Source organism: Mauremys mutica, chromosome 1, assembly GCF_020497125.1.
Source record: "Mauremys mutica isolate MM-2020 ecotype Southern chromosome 1, ASM2049712v1, whole genome shotgun sequence".
In the NCBI taxonomy this organism is placed as follows: domain Eukaryota; kingdom Metazoa; phylum Chordata; order Testudines; family Geoemydidae; genus Mauremys; species Mauremys mutica.
The window spans coordinates 337,123,396-337,138,210 of record NC_059072.1 but is presented as its reverse complement, the minus strand read 5'-3'; the positions used below and the strand labels follow the sequence as shown (position 1 = coordinate 337,138,210).

The 14,815-nt window shown below is 46.2% G+C and overlaps 1 protein-coding gene across 1 annotated transcript in view; it reads right to left on the bottom strand.

Moving 5' to 3' along the window:
- The window catches only part of LOC123355311 (high-affinity choline transporter 1-like), a 40,815-nt gene that overhangs the window by 2,655 nt on the left and 23,345 nt on the right, over window positions 1-14,815 (bottom strand). The window contains exons 5-8 of the mRNA XM_044997658.1: window positions 13,934-14,082; window positions 7,947-8,090; window positions 3,369-3,522; window positions 374-591 (exon numbers count right to left, since the gene is read on the bottom strand). Coding sequence (XP_044853593.1) covers window positions 374-591; window positions 3,369-3,522; window positions 7,947-8,090; window positions 13,934-14,082 — 665 coding nt within the window. The remainder of the gene's footprint in view (window positions 1-373; window positions 592-3,368; window positions 3,523-7,946; window positions 8,091-13,933; window positions 14,083-14,815) is intronic.

The window sequence follows — 14,815 nt, the reverse complement described above, 5'->3', positions numbered from 1 at the left end:
TGGAGTCATTAATAATGAAACAAAACCACTTTAACAAATGGAACAACAGTCAGAGAGGAGCCAAAAAGTGCCTTCTTCTCTCTAATATGCTGCATGAGTGCTTTGAAGTGCTTTGCCCAAAGGCTTTTTGCTATTCTCTTTGACTTCATTAGAGACTATGAAATAGAGGCACAACCTTGTCATTTGCTAAATGACTAGTTCAAAGTCTACCCTCTGGAGTGATTCCATCCTATGTCTAGAGCCCAATGACATCATTTTACAGTAACATTCACCTTGAGAAATCTCCTGGGGGTATACAGAGGAGTAGTTTAAAAACCTTCCATTACTTTCCACATGTGATTCATGGTGTCAAAGGCTCACAAAGACTCCTCACCTTTTTCCTAAGAATTTTCCTGTAGATGTTGTGAGCTAGCATGGAGCTGGCTGATAGAAGGGCTGAATCTGCAGAAGACATGACGGCAGCAGCAATGGCTCCTAAGCCAGCAACAGAAACATACGCTGGGCAAAGATACTGCAGAACAATGGGTAATATCATGCTAGACTCCCCTCTTTCATTAGGGGTTGGCAGACCATAGCTTGTCTGATTCCAGTCTTAAAAAAGAAAAGAACATTAATTAACAGGGAGTTTTGGATTTGCTTTGTTAATTTTTCATTCCTTTACTCTCTTCTGTGTTGAAATAGCTAACAGTAAATTCTGCATTGATCTTGACCTTTTTTTTTTTTTTTTTTGCAAAGTGCAGTAAGACATACTTATTTCCCCTGCAACAATCAATAACACTGAAGGGAAAGATCATTAGGAACACTGTCAGCATCCCTGGGCTCTGTAAAATCTCTAAATTGTCAGAAATCCACCAAAACTTTCTAAGCTTCATCATGCTTTGAGGTCTGTGGTTTTAGGGTTATGAAAATGGAAGGAGAAATTAAATGAAATTCAACCTTGAAAAACACTGGAACATTCATCTGAAGGAAAATAATTCAAAGCACAGCATAGAAGGAAGATATTTGGAATGTCATAAAACAAGAACTTCATCAAATCAGTTGGTTAACAAACAAAAGCCGATGCAATTTGGGATGCACAGGCAGAAGGAGGGATATGACAGCTCCTGTCTACATAGCACTGTTCTATATAGATACTTAGGCCCCATCAGCGTAGTATCTGAGCACCTCACTAACACCAATGAGTTTATCATCTCAATATTTTTTCTGACAGGGAAGTAGTAATATCCCAGTTTTTCAGATGGGAAACTGAGGCACAGGGATTAAGTGTGATGTTTGTGGCAGAACTGGGAACAAAGTGCAGATTTTCTGAGTTTGTTATGGTTTAACCTTGAGGCCATTCTTCTGCCTGCTGAGATTGCACCTTAAGTACTGTTCCGGGCATGAGAGTTGGCAATGCTGAGATTTTGAATCTCTGTGACTGTAACGCTGTAAGCCTAATATTGCAATGAGCTTACTTTTTTTTTTTTTTAATTCTGAGGGACAGTTCCTCAGATATTGTGAATTGGTGTGAGCTACAGATTTACACCAGCTGAGGATCTAGCCCCCATTATATATGACTAGGGATTAAAACAAACAAGCTTTTTGTACCAGAGCACTGCCTATTTAACCATAACAGAAAAATTAATGAGGAAAATATAACTTCCAGAGTGGAAAGAATGATCTTAGCGGTTGAAAGAATTTTGAGACCGAGGATAGCGGGCCTGGGTCCAGCCTGCCCTGTTCCATGTTCTAGCCTACAGCTGCCAGACATTCTAGGAGTTGTAGGCCAGGCTGCAATGCATGATGGGAAAGGAAGAGACTATAAGAGGCAGCCTTTGACAGTGCTACCAACTCTGGTGATCTTATCACAAGGTTCACAAGACTGGGTGATTTTCTTAAAGCCCCGGCTTCATATAGAAGCTCAACTTTCATTTATAAACTAAAATTTGTTTTTAGCCATATGGTCATGGAGAAAAGTTAGAAAACGTGACCCAAGCTTTAAGGCAAAGTAACCTTTTTTAAAAAAATCTCATGATTTTTAAACCAGTTGCAGGATTGTTGAAGCATGACTCATGGTTTTTTGAATGCTTGGGGATAGCTATAATGCTTTCCTTAGAGTGGACAGAAGGTCCAGGCAAGCAGAAGTGTAAGGAAGCTCTTCAGGGGCTGGGCTCAAGGGGGTGTGATTCCTTCTTGAGAGGGAGCCAGGGAAGAAGCCTGGGAGAGTGTCTGCTGAAGACATTTCAGAAAGCTTAGGATGAGATGGGCCAACGTAGGAAGTGTCTGGAAAAAAGTGAACCAGGGCAGGGATTTTAGTACAGTGCACAGCAGCTTAGGGTACGTCTACACGGGAATAAAAGCCCATGGCTTGCCCAGCTCAGCTGACTCAGCCTCACAGGGCTCAGCCTGTGGAGCTAAAAATTGCTGTGTAGATGTTTGCGGTCAGGCTGGAGCCTAGGCTGGGTCCTCCCTCCTCACAGGGTCCCAGAGATCAGGCTCCAATCCAAACCTGAATGTCTACAGAGCATTTTTACAGCCTCGTAACCCAAACCCCGTGAGCCCAAATCAGCTGACCTGGGCCAGCCGCAGGTGTTTAATGGCTATGTCGACTTTACCCTTAGTGTTTTAGGAAGCCTGGGCTGAAGACTGCACTAGATGATGGACCTGGACTTCCCTTATGGTGCCACCTATAGGAGATGGGAACCTCTGCAACTAAGGAGAAGGCCCTGGAAATAAAGCAAAAGAGACTGGCTGGAAGATTTGGATTTTTCCATTTTGTTTGGACTCTTCTTTGTGACTTTTGTATCCTGGAATGTTTTTAAGTTTGAAAACAGGGCTCTCTGAGACCTCCTTCCAGCCAGCTAAAAGGAGATCACCACGTATTGGGAAAATGAGGCAGCCACTGCATCTCCATGTGGGACAGGTAAGATGCCTGTTACAGTGAGACTGATATTTACTTTGCTATTCATTGTGTCACTGTTTACTTTTTCTTCCTTCACTTGCTTGTTTTATCCATCATTTGTGCCTCATGCGCAGGGGCAGCTCTATGTTTTTTGCCGCCCCAAGCATGGCAGTCAGGGAGCATTCGGCGATGTTTCTGTGGGAGGTCTGCCGGTCATGTGGATTCAGTGGCAGTTCTGCGGGTGATCTACACCGGTCCCGCGCCTTCACCGTACCTGCTGCCGAATTGCTGCTGAAGCCGCGGGACCGGCAGACCTCCCACAAAAGGCTCCCTGACTGCCGCCCTCATGACAACCGTCATGCCGCCCCCCCCAGCAAGATTTTGGGGGAACAGACAAGTGTCTGTGTGTGTGTGCACAGTGCCTAGCAAAATAGGCCATTGATTATGGCCTCAAGGTGCTAATGGAACGAAACAGCTTTTGTGTTACCTGTAGAAGCAGCTACTGCACCAATAAGAACAGATGGAATGACCATGAAAACACACCCAAACCCTGCAAAATAAGAAGTGAGCCTTGCTTGTCTGGATGAGGAGGCTGCGAGGACTCTTTGGAAATAGATCTGCCATGGAATACTTCCAAGAGCCTGAAATGAAGGTAAACCATTAAAAATAACTCATGCATCACTATTAGGGGCTGGAGTGCCATTTGCTATAGACCTTCATTTGCCACCTCCCCCACCAGAATTTTCATTGGTCTATATGCTCCATTATGTCTTCCACTCTTTGTCTCCCTCCCTCCCAACTTTGCAGGATATAATATAATCACATATAATATTCTACATGCTGATGCAACTTCACCTCCCTCTCCTGAATTTTTCTGAATTTGGGGCAAACCTATCCCCATGAAGGCAGTTCCTCCCTCCAGACAGTAGTCATTCTGGTGTTACTACCGCTACTGCAACCGTGGGGTTGTAATAATCCTTCTGGCTGTCACTCTGTCCTTTTTCAGGGGAGGGTGATTGGTAGGTCTGTGCAGTCACAGATCCATTATTATCTTGGCCCCCACTTCTCCCTTGGCTTGTCTCTCTCCTAACCCCATCCCTTTCCATTGCAGATCCCCTGCAGAACCAGGCTTCATAGCACACAGGGGTGTATGCTCCTTGCTTAGGCTTCCTTCATTCTGTAGCAGAGCTGCCCTTGTTCCACTGTTTTTGTGGGAAAAGTAGCAGGAGTTTCCCTGTCAGGCACTCGGGGTGTCTTTGGCACAGGAACTCCCTTGTTGTCATTTATTATTTTTACAGCACCCAGCACACAGAACAAATAATAAGACTGGCCCTACCCTAAAACCTTACAATCTAGGTTTAAACACGAGCCGAGATTAACAAACTTCCTGGAGAGGGATGGGCTGAGGCAGGACAAGGGTCACAGCAGTAAGAGCACCCTGCTTCTCATACATCATTATTATTATTTATTACGAGGGCTGTCAAGTGATTAAAAAAATGAATAATGATTAATCGTGTGATTAAAAAAAATTAATCACGATTAATCGCACAATTAATTGCACTGTTAAACAATAATAGAATGACCATTTAGTTAAATATTTTTGGATGTTTTCTACATTTTCAGATATATTGATTTCAATTACAATACAGAATACAAAGTGTACAGTGCTCACTTTATGTTTATTTTTATTACAAATATTTGCACTGTAAAACACAAAAGAAATAGTATTTTTCAATTCACCTAATATGAGTACTGTAGTGCAATATCTTTATCATGAAAGTTGAACTTAGAAATGTAGAATTATGTACAAAAAAAACTGCATTCAAAAACAAAACAACAATTTTTGATGGCATTTCACATAGGCGCCGACTCCATGGGTGCTGCAGGGCTGGAGCGCCCATGGGGAAAAATTAGCGGGGGCTCCGCACCCACTGGCAGCTAAGCTCCTCCCGCCCCCATCCCCGCTCCTCCCTGAGGAGCTGCATCCCTGCTTCCTGCCTGCTGCCTAACAGCTGTTTGGCGGCGCTTAGGACTTTCCAGGAGGGAGGGGAAGGAATGGGGACGTGGCGCACTCGGGGGAGAAGGCAATAAAGAGGCGGGACAGGGGTGGGGACTTGGGGGAAGAGGGTGGAATTGGGGTGGGGTGAGGGTGGTGTAGGGGTGGGCAGAGGTGGGGCCAGGGGCGGGGGGGAGGGGTCGAGCACCCATGGGGCAGAGGGAAAGTCGGCTCCTATGGCATTTCAGATTTTTAAACCTTGCATTGAGTGCTGTAGCTATTTTTAGAAATCTCCCATTGGTACCTTCTTTGCGTTTTGTCAAATCTGCTGTGAAACAAATATGTGCTGGGTCATCATCCGAGACGGCTATAACGTGAAATGCGGGTAAAACTAAACAGGAGACATACAATTCTCCCCCAAGGAGTTCAGTTACAAATTTAATTAACACATTATTTTTTTAATGAGCATCATCAGCATGGAAGTATGTCCTCTGGAATGGTGGGAAAGTATGAAGGGGCATATGAACGTTTAGCATATCTGGCACGTAAATACCTTGCAATGCCGGCTACAAAAGTGCCATGTGAATGCCTGTTCTCACTTTCAGGTGACATTGTAAATAAGAAGCAGACAGCAGTATCTCCCATAAATGTAAACAAACTTGTTTGTCTTAGCAATTGGCTGAACAAGAAGTAGGACTGAATGGACTTGTAGGCGCTAAAGTTTTACATTGTTTTGTTTTTGAGTGTAGATATGTAACAAAAAAAGTCGACATTTGTAAGTTACATTTTCATGATAAAGAGATTGCACTAAAGTACTTGTCTGAGGTGAATTGAAAAATACTACTTCTTTTGTTTATTATTTTTACAGTGGAAATATTTGTAATAAAAATAATATAAAGTGAGCACTGTACACTTTGTATTCTGTGTTGTAATAGAAATCAATATATTTGAAAATTAAGAAAAACATCCAGAAATATTTAATACATTTCAATTGGTACTGAACAGTTTAACAATACGATTAATCACGATTAAATTTTTGAGTTAATCGCATGAATTAAGTGCGATTAATCAACAGCCCTATTTATTATTTATATATATCTTACACCTGTTTCATTCCCTGGCACTCTCACTCCTGGTGGTGAAATCTTTTGTAGGCTGTGGCTATAGGAGAAATGGTCTGGTAAAATAAGAACCCACCCAACCTTTCGCCTCTCCCTTGAAGTGAATCTGAATCAAACATTTCTGGCAAGTTGGAAAAGAGAAGTTGCTGTTTAATTGTTTTCCGTATGCATTTCTAGGATCCATTCAGGACCTGAAGTAGCCATGCCAAAATACTGTGAGTAAGGCTGTTGTAATGGTATTCCCATTCCCTGGCCAGATTCTCCGTTGTTGTAAAGCTCTAGTGACGTCAGTGGTGCTATGTCAGTTGAGAATCTGGCCTGGAATGTTTATTACGTGTCCCTGCAATGCCTATGCTCTTAAAAGTCCAGTTCTACAGGCCAAAGAGGTTCAGGTAATTCTGATAAACATCTAGATTTGGAGTGCCCACCTGAATGCAATGTTTCAACTATGAGGCGCACCTGACATTAATGCACCATAATTAAGGCTATGATTTAGTCACAGGTTGTGGAAGTCATGGAATCCGTGACTTCCAGCGACCTCCGTGACTTCAGCCTGCTGTGGTTGGGAGCTGTGGGGCTGGGAGCTGTGGGGTGGCCTCCGCTGCTCCAAGCCATTGCAGGTGATAGGGGTACCACCCACATCTCCTGGCCACCATGGGCCCCCGGAGCTGCGGTTAGCAGGGGTACCGTGTAGCTCCTGGCCCCGGTGGGTGGTGGGGACACCCCACATCTCCCAGCTGCTGCGGCCACAGGGGAACCCCCTAGCTCCCGGCTGCCACGGGGCCCTGGAGCTGCAGGCGGCGGAGGTACCTTGGAGCTCCCGACTGACATGGGAGGCCTGGGCACCCCACAGCTCCCAGCTTCCATAGGCAGTGGGGGACCCCTGGAGCTGCAGGTGGCAGGAGTACCCCGCTGTCCCCAGCTGCTGCAGGCAGCTCCTAGCCCCAAGCAGCTGCCCTGCTTCAGGCGGTGTGGGGACCCGCAGGTCCCCATTTTGTCTTGGATATTTTTAGTAAAAGTCACGGACAGGTCACGGCTTCTGTGAATTTTTCTCTTTTACCCATGACCTGTCCATGACTTTTACTAAAAATACCCATGACAAAATCTTAGCCTTAACCATAATAAAGATGCATCCATACAGGGCCATCCCTAGCTATTCTGGGGCCCTACGCAGCCCCGTCCCCCGTGCAGGGGAGCAGGCCTCTGTGGCGGTGGGGGCTGGCTTGGGGGGCAGAGGGGAACCACCCCCCCCAGCACTCACCAGTGGCGCGGCTGGGGTCAGGTCCCTGCACTTCCCACCCCCTGCTGCACTCCTCAGGGGCGGGAAGAGGTGGGGCAGGGGTGGAGCAGGGGTGGGAAGAGGCGGGGCGGGGCGAGCAGGGCGGGGGCTTTGGGCGAAGGGGTGGAGTGGGGGAGGGGCTGGGGCAAAGCAGGGGCGGGAAGAGGCAGGGTGGGGGCGGAGAAGGGGTGGGAAGAGGCGGGGTGGGGCAGAGCAGGGCGGGGGCTTTGGGGGAAGGGGTGGAGTGGGGGAGGGGCTGGGGCAAAGCAGGGGCGGGAAGAGGCAGGGTGGGGGCGGAGAAGGGGTGAGGAGAGGTGGGGTAGGGGCAGAGCAGGGCGGGGGCTTGGGGTAAGGGGTGGAGTGGGGACAGGGCTGGGGCAGAGCAGGGGTGGGAAGAGGTGGGGCTGAGGTAGGGCAGGGGTGGGGAGTCTGGGGAAGAGGCAGAGCAGGGGCTGGAGCAGCACGCAGCTGTGCAGGGCACCAGGAAATTTGCGTATGGCTAAGGACGGCCCTGCATCCATACAAATATCTGCAGTTCCCAAGTGTCTTTCTCCCTCTATTCTATCGTGTAAAATTCAGGCTGTACTGGTGGGTTTATAAAAAGGTGCTTTGCTTTTACTGACACTCCAGGTGAACTATTAGATGGAAAGGATGGAAAAAAGATCTTACCACATACAGAAGTTCATCTAACCATCTTCCAAGATACTCTGTTTCCAGTTTGCCAATCCATGGTACTTGATAGAATTCATTAACAGCAGTATAATAAATGTTTTCAGTTGCAGAGTTCAGCAGCGCAAATGGCACACAAGTCCACTGTGTTTAGCATAAAAACAATTATCAGTACAATAGGCTAATGTACACCAGACAACATTTGTAACTCCTCTGTTTTCCCTATGAACCTGAAATTCCACCTCCCCATACCATACCACCACCAAACCTTGGGATTCCACAGAAATCTGAAATTGCCTCCCACCTTTAAGCTCTCATATGGGATTTTTCTAATGTTAAGGGTGGCGGTGTTGTGAGTAGAGTGAGGCTGAGAAGGGGAAAATTAACTGTGGTGTACCTAGTCCTGTTTAACCTTTCCATTTAAACTTCTGTCTTGTTTTCAAGAGCTCTTTTCATATAGCTCACATGGGTACTCTGTCCTTGTCATTTTATAAGGTGGCTGGTTTTGTACAGAGAGGTTGCTTTGCATTGCTCTGGTGCTACAAACCAGCCCTAAAGCTGGTTTAAGTGGGGAAGCATGTCAGGGGACTCTTCCTCATACCTGAGGTTTCCTATAAACCTGCGGAGAGGCTGCTGCACAGGTCCTGTGGGTGTCGTGCTGTGTTCTATGGCACAGCCTCGCCTAGTCCTGACCCCGTGTAGGCATATCCAGTGCAGTTTACCTCAGCTTCTTGATGGAATACACTGCTATGGGGCTGGTGTTATGTCCTAGGGGCAGCCGGTGTAGGAAGCAATCACTTGAGGCCAGAGAGCAGACAGCTAACCAAAACCTCCATTTTATTTACAGAAACAGAGAGCTCACTCAGCCAGTTGAAACCGTCTGAGCTATCCCTTAATAGTCTAACTCAGTTGCCATAGTAACAAAACCCATGACAACCAAATACACAACAGCTGGGAACAGCCAGTGGCAAATCAAATGGAAGCAATCCCATTTGGCTCTAACAAAACAGCGGCTGAAATATTAACCATGCAGCCTCTTGAACAATGATGATGATTAAGCAGTGATAATGCAGTTTCCTGTTTTCCCCACTGAAATAGATACTGTACTGGTAACTCAACATTGTTATAACTCAGAGAGCCTTCTAAAGGTACAGCAAGCACTTTCCCCCTTGAGAATCCTGGATGGGACTCACTCACAGAGCGTTGCCTTGACCCTCTTTACAGATCTGCACATGAGGCTGCTGTCCTGAACATACCTAAAAACTGAAGGTTTACTTTTGCCCTAAATCTTTAAGAACTCAGCTTTGGCTGTAAGGCCCATGGAGGTGGTGATGTGAAGACACAAACCCTGTAGAATACAAGACTAAGAGCAGTGTCACTGGTACACTCCCCTTTATGTTGTACTACTGTATATAGCAGTGGCGTAGCCAGGCCGGGACACTTGGGTGGGCCCCAACTTCGGGTGGGTGGGCGGACAAGCACCTGCACCCCGACCCCGCTCTCTGGCTGGAGCACCGGGCGGGCAGAGCGGGGCAAGCGCCTGACCCTGCTCCCCGACTGGAGTGCTAGGCAGGCGGGTGGAGCGGGGCAAGCCCCCGACCCCATTCCCCATCTGGAGCACTGAGTGGGTGGAGTGGGCAAGCCCCCACACCCTGACCCTATCCCCTGGCTGGAGTGCCGGCCGGCGGGCGGAACAGGGCAAGTGCTAGGGCCGGAGCAGAGCCGGGCTGGAGGGTGTGAACCTGGATGCTAAGTGGATGGGCCACGGCCCACCCAGGCCCACTTGTGGCTATGCCCCATGTACATAGTGCCCTCCCAGTGGGGAACAGCTGTGATTGTGCTGTAAGGATGTGGGGTGTGGCAGCAGAGACCAAAGGTCATCCTCCATTTTGGAAGGCGGGGTTCCAGACTGCCAGGCCAGAGCAAGCTGTGGCTGGCTGTTACTTATAGCAGGATCTTGTTGCTGTGTTATAAGTGTTTAAGTAATAATGTCATGTTAAATATAAGCTCTCTGGGCCTCAAGAAGAACACCACACTCCCCACGGTGGGGAGCGTCTCTGCTGGCTGGCGTAGATAGGGTGAGGGCATTGTCTGTCCTGCCTCTTTGGGAGAGGCTGGTGTACTCTCCTTGTGCTCTCTAGACACAAGTGCAGCAGTTATTTCTAGCTATGTGTGAGTGTGCTTGTGGAACCCAACCATTCCTGGTGCCTCCTGCTTCCCTCACCCCATCCTGAGCACCCATTCTGGGTGAAAAAATCAATCTTGCCTAAATGGCTAAAGCCTTTTGAAGACAGCTGTTTTGTTTATAGCCATGTTCTGGATCACATTAGGCTGAGCTGCCGGTTAAGTGACTAGTGTTAACCTGTTTCTGAGTAGAAGCTGTGTTAGTCTGTATCCGCAAAAAGAACAGGAGTACTTGTGGCCCCTTAGAGACTAACAAATTTATTTGAGCATAAGCTTTTGTGGGCTACAGCCCACTTCATCAGACGCATGTGTTAACCTAGCCACCAGAGGGGGCCCATGCTGTTCCATGAAAGCAGTTGGAAGACTGCAGTAATAAAGCCTTGCGGAGTTCAAATAAAGTCTATCCCTTGGGTCATACCCCAGGCTTCTTGCAATATTTAAGGAAAGATAAACTGAAGACTAAAGTTTCCCCACTTTGGCCTGTGCGGATCTCCCTGCCTGAATTCCCATGTGACTATTTTGTTTGTGATATTAGAGTAAAACGGTCTGAACAAAAACGCAGAAGCCAGATCCTGGCTTATGCTATCTCTGCACCTGAAAAACTACAGTCAGGAGAAGGGCTGCTGTGTCCTAAACCTAGCTCTTCCAAAACCCATACGACCTGAAGCTCATCTCACATCACCGTAAATCAGGATTAGCTCCATGGAGTTACATTGGCATACAGTTGGTGTCAGAGAGAGGAGAGTCAGGCTGCATGGAATTAATATTCTGCAGAGCTCGGTGAGTCACTCCCATGTTGAGCCTTGGAGGAGCATTCTGTGGAAGGGATTTGGGGTCGGAAGCTGTAGGTTATGTGAGTTTTAGTGTCTCATTTACCACCAGGGCCAGCTCCAAGGTTTTTGCCACCCCAAGCAGAGGAAAAAAACAAAAAAAACAAACCACGATTGCGATTGACGCCTGCTCCACCACCACACCACTTTCTTCTTCGGCAATTCAGCAGCCGGTCCTTCCCTCTGAGAGGGACCAAGGGACCCGCCATTGAATTGCCGCTGAAGAGCCCGACGTGCCGCCCCTTCCCCTTGGCCGCCCCAAGCACCTGCTTGCTGAACTGGTGCCTGGAGCCGGCCCTGTTTACCACTTATAGAATGCATCCTCTTCCACTTGGAATACTCATAATAATCCTGGCATAAGAAGAGCTTGTGTAGGCACTCCCTGTCTCTCTAGAATACGTGGGGTAACTGTTTTAAGAAATATGTGCAGTAATCTGACCCTTCAAAGACAGAGCTCCAGTGATTGGTGGTGTTGGATCCAGAGTCATAATCATCATGATCTTTTTCTAATATGCTAAGACTCAGTGGCAGTTCCAGGCACCAGCGCTCCAAGTGCGTGCCTGGGGCAGCAAGCCACGAAGGCGGCAGTCAGGCAGCCTTCGGCAGCTTGCCTGTGGGAGGTTGCAATTCGGCAGCAGGTACGCTGAAGCCGCGGGACCGGCGGACCTTCCGCAGGCAAGCCGCCGAATCCACGGGACCAGGGACCTCCTGCAGGCAAGCCGCTGAAGGCTGCCTGACTGCTGTATTTGGGGCGGCAAAGAAGCTAGAGCTGCCCTTGCTAAGACTAAACACTGTTTTTGATTTAAAGAGTTTTAATTTCAGCCCATCTAATTTAGAAGTGTTGTTACAGACCCGTTCATTACAAATTAAAGTGCGACACTCTGACAGTCACCTCCTACTGCTCATTCTGTTGGGATTGTTTTGGATGTCCATAAAGGCTCCATCCTACAAATACTTATGTATGTGAATTAGTTCCATTGGACTGCTTGCCTTCATGTAAGTGTTTATAGGACTGTGCTCTGAAACCTACACAGACCCTGTGTCCTACACAGACCCCCATGCCTGCCTGCAGACCCATGGATTTCATTGAAGGTCTATGTAAATGCAGGGATCCTCCCACGAAGAACTCAGTGTAGGACTGGAAAGGTAGGTACCTGTCCTACAAACATTTAAGCATGTGCATAACTGTACTTGAAATGAATGGGGTCACTCACATGAGTAAAGTTACACATGTGCTTATAGAATTGAGTTGTTTTTAAGCGCCATTGGGCAAGGACTTTTCTTTAAACTTTCACCTAACTTTGGGTACCTGAAATCAGCATTTCCAAATCTTCCAACATGTGTGCGGTCCCCCCCCCCAAGTGTAATGTTAATCTGAATTTTGAATCTTTTTAAAAAAAATACCTAAAATATTTTCTGATGATATTTCCCCCTTAAGTTCTTAAATATATTTATATTTTTAAACCTGTACCTCAGTTTAACAGTGATTTGGAGAGAGGGTGGAATTGAGGTTTTTGTGAGTCTGAATAGTATATTGCTTGAGAAACCTGTTGCTGTTTTAACACAGACATTTAGAAAATGGCATGTTCCAGCTTTGCAGAAAGAAGAATTGTTTTCTAATAAATTCTGACTTTGAGGTGGTTTCTGGCACTCTCGCACATTCTAGACTTAAAATACGCTACTGGGGAAGGCACTTGGAAGGACTTAGGAAATTTGGTCTTTTGATGAATTGACCTAGAAACTACAACACTACAGCCTCATAAAAGAATTATTGTTCACCTTGTGCTCTGCTCCGAGCCTCATTAAGGGTTTTACATATGATTTATGCTGCTGTGTAAATCCTCTTGTAAGCCAGTGAAGTGTTTGTCTTAATAAGACATACTGAAAGATCCTTGGGACTGAAACTGGGTTAGATTCTGATCTAGTTACACTCATAAATCTATGAGGCCAAATCCTGCTCTGGATTTTGGAGGTGTAAATTCAGAGTATTTTCTGTGGGATTACTCCAGATTTATACTGGTGTAAATCAGAGAATCTTTTGTGGACTGTATGTGAGTCAGCTGTTTTTTCCCAAAGGAGCATGAACTTGCTTGAACTATTTCCCTCTATTTGAATTCAATCGCCAACTGTTTTCTGGGAATTCAATAGGTACCTCTTCTCCCCCCCCCCCCCCCCCCGCCCCGTGTCAATTGATAGCTGCAGGGTTTCTGTGCTGCTGGAGGGTGTCATCTTTCAGATGAGATGTAAAACTACGGCTATGTCTACACTACCACAGTAAGTTGACCTACACTATGCAACTCCAGCTACGTAAATAACGTAGCCGTAGTCGATGTACCTTAGGTCGAGTTACCGCAGGGAGAAAGTCTCCTGTCAACTTACTTACTCTTCTCATTGGGTATAGAGTACAGGGTTCGACTGGAGAGCGATCTGCTGTCAATTTGGAGTCTTCTCTAGACTCACTAAATCAACCACCGGTGGCTCGATCTCAGAGCATTGATCCTGGTTGTAGTGTAGACCTGCCCTAAGGTTGTCACTATACACTATAAAATTTTATGGCAATTTCACAATAGTAGCAGCGTTAGCCCCAGTGACTGGGTCGATTCCAAGTGGGGCAATTAGTACAATCAAACTAAATTCTTCCTGTAGTTTTGTTATTTCTGGTATTTTCTCTTCTCCTAAACTGTTGTGTAGCGTGAGTATGTGCTGTTACTACCATCCACCCCAGAAGTGGCTGCATTTAATGTTGGGTAAAATGGCGTTGGTTTTATGACTAAGGAACTTCTCTGTTTCACATCCTGTATATAATTTACTTTGGAGCAAAGGCTGCTTTTTAATGAGGACTTAGATTGTTATTAACCATGCAATAATGAGGTCAGGAAATAATAAAAAAGCCCCTTCTCTACATAAACAGGTTTCTTGTGCTGTACCTCTGTTACACCTCAATCTAAAATCACAGAAGTGTATAGGCCTTACCAGGCTGACCATCATAAAAACCAGCTGTATCACATCAGTGTACGCAACTGAGTATAGTCCTCCCAGTAAAGTGTAGAGTATAACAGTACATGCTGAAATGATGATAGCTAAATATCCTCTGATATCCAAGATCACACTCATTGTAGCCCCTGCAAAGAAAGACAGCTTTATATATATATACACTCACACACCCACACGAACATACATACATACATCTGTAACCAGGTGTGTGGGTTACACATACACACACTATAATTAAACAGTTGGCACCATGCCAATCACAGAACTGCAATCAATACTCCTGTTATAAACCAAAACTTGATGCAAGGAGCCCTCATGCATCTAATGGAGCAGAAATTATTATACAATTTTTTAAATTTTATTTTAAATGACTCCCCAACATGGTGGTGGTTGTGAATATTCCATTTTTACAGTTCCGTCAGTACTAAAATTGGGCTAGCCTCAAGCAGTGCAACAAACTGTCCTCAGTCTCAGTGTTCCCTTTCCCTTTTGATTCCTCTGTGGGTGGAAACACCAAGGACCAATTTCAGAAATGATACTTGAGATGGTATAAAGGAGTTTAAGGAGGTCTAAGTTGGTGTCATTTATGCACCCAAAGGCTGGAAAGGAGTGTGAGTTAAAGTAAGCTGAGGCATACTTAAGTTACATCCTCCTGTGCGTTGGTTTTCTTGCTACAGTCCTATCTTCCAGCTCCGTCAGTGTGTAAGTTACACCTGCTTAAACTCCTCTAGGCTCCTTCAAACTCACTTACACCCACTTACCAATGTGTAACAGTCAGAGGTGATGTGTAAAGTGGCTTTAGCCCAGAAAAAAATCTTTGGTGAAAGATATCCTCAGTATTCCACATTTCCCATCCATACA